This window comes from Cebus imitator, unplaced genomic scaffold, assembly GCF_001604975.1.
Source record: "Cebus imitator isolate Cc_AM_T3 unplaced genomic scaffold, Cebus_imitator-1.0 Scaffold188, whole genome shotgun sequence".
In the NCBI taxonomy this organism is placed as follows: domain Eukaryota; kingdom Metazoa; phylum Chordata; class Mammalia; order Primates; family Cebidae; genus Cebus; species Cebus imitator.
In genome coordinates this window covers 5047663-5053474 of record NW_016107503.1, presented here as the reverse complement: position 1 = coordinate 5053474, position 5812 = coordinate 5047663, and the positions used below count along the sequence as shown (strand labels likewise).

General features: G+C 51.4%; 2 protein-coding genes across 5 annotated transcripts in view; one reads left to right on the top strand and one right to left on the bottom strand.

Annotated features, from left to right (window-relative positions):
- The window catches only part of TNFAIP8L2 (TNF alpha induced protein 8 like 2), a 3203-nt gene extending 1616 nt beyond the window's left edge, over positions 1-1587 (top strand). For both annotated transcript variants that reach the window (XM_017546294.2, XM_017546295.2), the window contains exon 2: positions 526-1587. In XM_017546294.2, the coding sequence (XP_017401783.1) occupies positions 549-1103 (555 nt within the window). In that variant the 5' untranslated portion in view covers positions 526-548 and the 3' untranslated portion in view covers positions 1104-1587. The remainder of the gene's footprint in view (positions 1-525) is intronic.
- The window catches only part of LYSMD1 (LysM domain containing 1), an 8292-nt gene continuing 4065 nt past the window's right edge, over positions 1586-5812 (bottom strand). For 2 of the 3 annotated variants that reach the window (XM_017546292.2, XM_017546293.2), the window contains exons 3-4: positions 3269-3633; positions 2005-2859 (exon numbers count right to left, since the gene is read on the bottom strand). In XM_017546292.2, the coding sequence (XP_017401781.1) occupies positions 2721-2859; positions 3269-3633 (504 nt within the window). In that variant the 3' untranslated portion in view covers positions 2005-2720. Of the gene's footprint in view, positions 2860-3268; positions 3634-5812 lie in introns of all 3 variants that reach the window. The other variant, XM_037744903.1, reaches the window with a different exon arrangement.

Genomic DNA, 5812 nt, shown 5'->3' with positions numbered 1-5812 from the left:
GAGGTCAGGAGTTCAAGACCAGCCTGGCCATCATGGTGAAACCGCATCTTAGAAAAAAAAATTAGCCAGTTGTGGTGGTACGCACCTGTAGTCCCAGCTACTTGGGAGGCAGAGGTAGGGGAATTGCTTGAACCTGGGAGGTGGAGGTTGCAGTGAGCTGAGATTGTGCCACTGCTCTCCAGCCTGGTGACAGAGCAAGACTCCATCACAAAAAAAAGCAAAAAAAAAGAATACCTATTTTCACTGCAACACCCTACTTCCCCTTGAGATGTAACTGGTGCTGGGCTAGCCTCCCGTGTGCCCACATTCCTCCAGCTGTCGCCACTCCCCTGGGCTGTTTTGGAGTCAAGATTTCCTACAGCACTCAGGGGAAAAAGCAGGAGCAAGGCATGGAGGACTGAGGGGTCCCAGGGGGCAGCGGGGAGGATGCCAAAGATGATGATGATGACATGGAAACTAAAGAAGCAACAGAAAGGGGAAAAGCCATTTCTCTCTTTCTAAGGAAGCCTGTGGCCTTTCTTCTAGTGACTGACCACACTCCAGGACCCATGGAGTCCTTCAGCTCGAAGAGTCTGGCACTGCAAGCAGAGAAGAAGCTGCTGAGTAAGATGGCGGGTCGGTCTGTGGCTCATCTCTTCATAGATGAGACGAGCAGTGAGGTGCTGGACGAGCTGTACCGTGTGTCCAAGGAGTACACGCACAGCCGGCCCCAGGCCCAGCGCGTTATCAAGGACCTGATCAAGGTGGCCGTCAAGGTGGCTGTGCTGCACCGCAATGGCTCCTTTGGCCCCAGCGAGCTGGCCCTGGCTACGCGCTTTCGCCAGAAGCTGCGGCAGGGTGCCATGACGGCGCTTAGCTTTGGCGAGGTGGACTTCACCTTCGAGGCCGCGGTGCTGGCTGGCCTGCTGGCCGAGTGCCGGGACGCGCTGCTGGAGTTAGTGGAGCGCCACCTCACGCCCAAGTCACACGGCCGCATCCGCCACGTGTTCGATCACTTCTCCGACCCCGGCCTGCTCACGGCCCTCTACGGGCCTGACTTCACTCAGCACCTCGGCAAGATCTGCGACGGGCTGAGGAAGATGCTGGATGAGGGGAAGCTCTGAGAGCCCGAACCCAGTGCATGCCACCGTGGCAAAGCGGCTGACTGAGACACGAGTGGGCTTCCTAACCCCGCTCCTCCGGTACTAACGCTGTTCCGTCCTCAGGCTTCATTCCTTCCCCAGAGCGCTCCTGACTCTGAGACCAGCCCGCCCCCAAGCTGCGGGTGGAGAAGGCGCAGCGGAGGGGCGAGGCCTCTGTCCCTCTCCAGCCCCAGGACAGGAAACAGAGCCGCCTGAAAAAGGTGAAGTGAAACTTGGATCTGTATTTCTCCCGCGAGGGACTTCTGAAACAGGGAAGCCCCCTCCCATGTGAACCGAGGAAAGGAGGCACAGGCCATGTAACCCCTTTGGGGACACTAAAGACAGAAGAGGGGAAGGTCGCCTTAGAGACAGAGCCGGGACAGATGCCAGAGGCGCTGCTGCCGTGAGGAGGAAGGGGCCAGGGCAAGGGAGCCTCTCGCAGGGGAAATAAAACGACTAAAATATGCACAGGGCTCAGTGTTTAATCTCCCCAGCTTCTCACACCTTATAATCATCGCAGAAGAAAGGAGGTGTAGAAACACAAACACCACTTAGCTCGCCTCTCATCATTTCCAAACGGGAGACTGAGGCAGATTTCCATTATGATTGAGGTTCCCTTGCCTACTTCTGTTTAAGAAACAAACAAAACAACGGTACCATAGATCAGTGCTACAAATGGCAAATAAATACGCAGCGAGGAGGAAGCACAGGCAGAGGGCTCTGGGCGGGGGGTGGGACAAAGCGACTCCCACAACTGGCTTCCTCTTCCAGCCCCAAGGAAAGCCTTCTTCCACCGGTTCCCCCGACCACAGGCTGAGAACAGGGCAGAAGGGTGAACTGGTAGGATGCAGCATTCAGGTCCCCACAGTGCTGCTTTTTCTAAGAGTCAAGAGTTGTGAAAAAGTTACAGGGAATCGATGAGTCAAGACTGAGCCCATTCAAAAGGAATGGGGTACCAAAAAAAAAAACAACTCAGCCCAAATATATGGCTTTGAGATTGGAGAAAAGGCCGGCAGTCATCATTCTCTGTGGGGGGCGGGATCACTGACTGCCTCATCCTCAGTAACAGTCTGGCTAACAAGGCGGGGAAGGTGGAGAACCAGCAGTCACTGGCTCACTGTGCCCGGGTTCTCCTCACCACAGGGCTACAGAGATTCCATTTTTCAGCTCAGAGTGGGAAGGTATAAAATATAGCAAATAAATACTACTTCAATATAGCACCAAATAAATTATGTCACATAGTTGGAGACGAGGAGGAAGCTGAGGGGGAGTCTCTGCTTCCTTGTTCTACGGCCGGGGAATGGTAAAAAGGATAGGAAAGGCAACAGGGATATAAAAAGAGCCATCTGAGTCTAAAGGACTCAACTCTAGATTCAGCCCAAGAACTGGGAAAGGTCCAGTCCCCATTCCCTAATCTTGCCAATAAAATTGCCCCAGGCCAAGGAATTTTTGGCAGACAAAGAGGCTGGGGAAGGTGGCTGGAGTGGAGGGAGGCAGGCTGGTAAGCCATGGTCTTGAGCCTCACGCCTCACCTCAGGCTCCTCTCCCCCTGAAGTTTCTCCTTCAACATCTTGCTTCTCTCAGTCAGTTCTGGGGACATCAGAGTTTGAAGATCTCATCCTCCTGGTCCCGTAGCGTCCGGGTCCGAGAGGTACGGGTCAGCGGCACGGGACCTAGGACTGCTCGTTGCTGCATCCGAGGGGAGCTCAGGTGGGGACCTGCATCCTCCCCGGGTACCCTGCAGGGGAGGAAATGGGGGAAAGAGTGACAGATCAAGGGAAGCGCCTGAGAATGGCCAAGTCAGAGGTACATGGGCAGCTGTCTTCTCATACATAAGCTGGTTGCTCCAAAAGAGTCCCTATACCCTCTAGATAAATCCTAACCAACCCTAATGCTCCTTCATGGATGATCAGAGCAGTGAAAACAGTTAACTGCCTGACTCCGATAAGAACACAGAACCCAGTTTCCCACTGCCTCTAGCCATTCCAGCAGCCTTCACCTCTGCTCGCTGTCTCGGGGCCACACGGGGAAACGGTGTCACCTTGCCTTTGTTGGCACTCTGCTGACTTCTTGTGTTTGTGGTTAGCTAAGACTGGAAGAATGGAGGAGTCTAGGGAGGAACTTAAAAGGAACCATTCAAGACTCACCCACTTGGCCCTTTCTTGAGCTTCTGGGCAGCAGCCTTCTTGGACAGGCTGATCTGTGAATCAAGCTTCTTAAGGAAATCAGAGGCAGAGAGGTCATGGACGGGTGTGGGGGCTTCCTGGCCAGGTGTGGGGAGGACTGCTCCATTGGCACGCGCTGCTCCTGTCTCTTCCTTCTTCCTCTCAGTTGAGTGTGGCCAAACTTGATCGTTACTTGGCTGTACTTCCTCCTCTCCATCTTTCTCCTCCTCAGAATCCAAACCATTGAACAGGTCTCTGGGCTCTGTCAGGATGGGGATGTAGAGGGTTTTCTTCAGGAAGATGGAGTCGTTAGTATAAAGGCGGTTTGCACGTTTAATCTGCTCCATCTTTAAAAAAAAAGTCACCAAAATTAAGGACAGTAATAATGATTCATCTTACATTGCATCTAGAGCTTTTTGAAGTGATCGTACAGAGTCTTTGATTCCGTAACAACCAAGCTAAAGTACAAAAGCTGATGTCATTTCTATTTTATAGATGAGTGATTTTCATACTTTTTGGTCTTAGGGCCCCCTTACATTTAAAAAAATTATTGTGCAGGCCGGGCATGATAGCTCACGCCTGTAATCCCAGCACTTTGGGAGGCTGAGGCGGGTGGATCACAAGGTCAGGAGTTTGAGACCAGCCTGGCCAACACAGTGAAATACCATCTCTACTAAAAATACAAAAATTAGCTGGACATGGTGATGCGTGCCTGTAGTCCCAGCTACTTGGGAGTCTGCAATAGGAGAATCGTTTGAATCTGGAAGGTGGAGGTTGTGGTGAGCTGAGATCATGCCACTGTATTCCAGCCTGGGCAACAGAGCGAGACTGCACCTCGAAAACAAAAATTATTGAGCAAGCTAGGCGCAATGTCTGATGCCTGTAATCCCAGCTACTCGGGAAGCTGAGGCGGGAGGATTGCTTGAGCCCAGGAATTAGAGTCCAGCTTGAGCAACATAGTGAGACACCATTTCTTTTTTTTTTTTTTTTTTTTTTTTTTTTTAGATTTTTTTTTTTTTTTTTTTTTTTTTTTTTTTTTTTTTTTTGAGACAGAGTTTTGCTCTTGTTACCCAGGCTGGAGTGCAATGGCGCGATCTCGGCTCACCGCAACCTCCGCCTCCTGGGGTCAGGCAATTCTCCTGCCTCAGCCTCCTGAGTAGCTGGGATTACAGGCACGTGCCACCATGCCCAGCTAATTTTTTTGTAGTTTTAGTAGAGACGGGGTTTCACCGTGTTGACCAGGATGGTCTCGATCTCTTGACCTCGTGATCCACCCGCCTCGGCCTCCCAAAGTGCTGGGATTACAGGCTTGAGCCACCGCGCCCGGCTCGACACCATTTCTAAAAATAAAAAATAAATAAACAAATAAAAATGAGGGAACTGAGGCTCAGAGAGGTTAAACTACTTGCCTAAAATTATCCAGCAAGTTAATGACACAGCTAGAATGTCAGTCCACTGCTTCTGGGAATGCTTTTCACACTATACTATTTTTTTTTGAGACAGAGTTTCACTCTTGTTGCCCAGACTGGAGTGCAATGGAGATCTCAGCTCACTGCAACCTCCACCTCCCAGGTTCAAGCAATTCTCCTGCCTCAGTCTCCCAAGTAGCTGGGATTACAGGCATGCGCCATCACACCCGGCTAATATTATATTTTTAGAGATGGGGTTTCACTATGTTAGTCAGGCTGGTCTCAAACTCCTGACCTCCGGTAATCCGCCCACCTTAGCCTCCCAAAATGCTGGGATTACATGTATTAGCCACCACGCCCAGCCCACACTATCCTATTAACTGTTTCATTAATAACTTTTTTTTTTTAGATGGAGCCTCGCTCCTGTCCCACAGGCTGGAGTACAGTGGCGCAATCTCGGCTCACTGCAACCTCCACCTCCTGGGTTCAAGCGATTCTCCTTCCTCAGCCTCCCAAGTAGCTGGGATTACAGGTGTGAGCCACCATACCTGGGTAACTGTTGCATTTTTAGTAGAAACGGGGTCTTGCCACGTTGGCCAGGCTCAAACTCCTGATCGCAGGTGATCCACCTGCCTCAGCCTCCCAAAGTGCTAGGATTACAGGCGTGAGCAACCGCACCCGGCCACATTAATAAATATTTATTTTGACCTATTTATTCATCACTGGACATACTGACTGGCCTCACCATCTATCTGCCTGGCCTCCCAAGGTAGAAATATCAGTGTCATCCTTAACTAATACTTTTCTTCCATCACTTTACCAAGTGGTCAACAAAACTGCTTCAAAAATCTCTCTCACGGCCGGGCGCAGTGGCACAAGCCTGTAATCCCAGCACTTTGGGAGGCCGAGGCAGGTGGATCACGAGGTCAAGAGATCGAGACCATCCTGGTCAATATGGTGAAACCCCGTCTCTACTAAATACAAAAACTTAGCTGGGCGTGGTGGCGCGTGCCTGTAATCCCAGCTACTCAGGAGGCTGAGGCAGGAGAATTGCCTGAACCCAGGAGGCGGAGGTTGCGGTGAGCCGAGATCGCGCCATTGCACTCCAGCCTGGGTA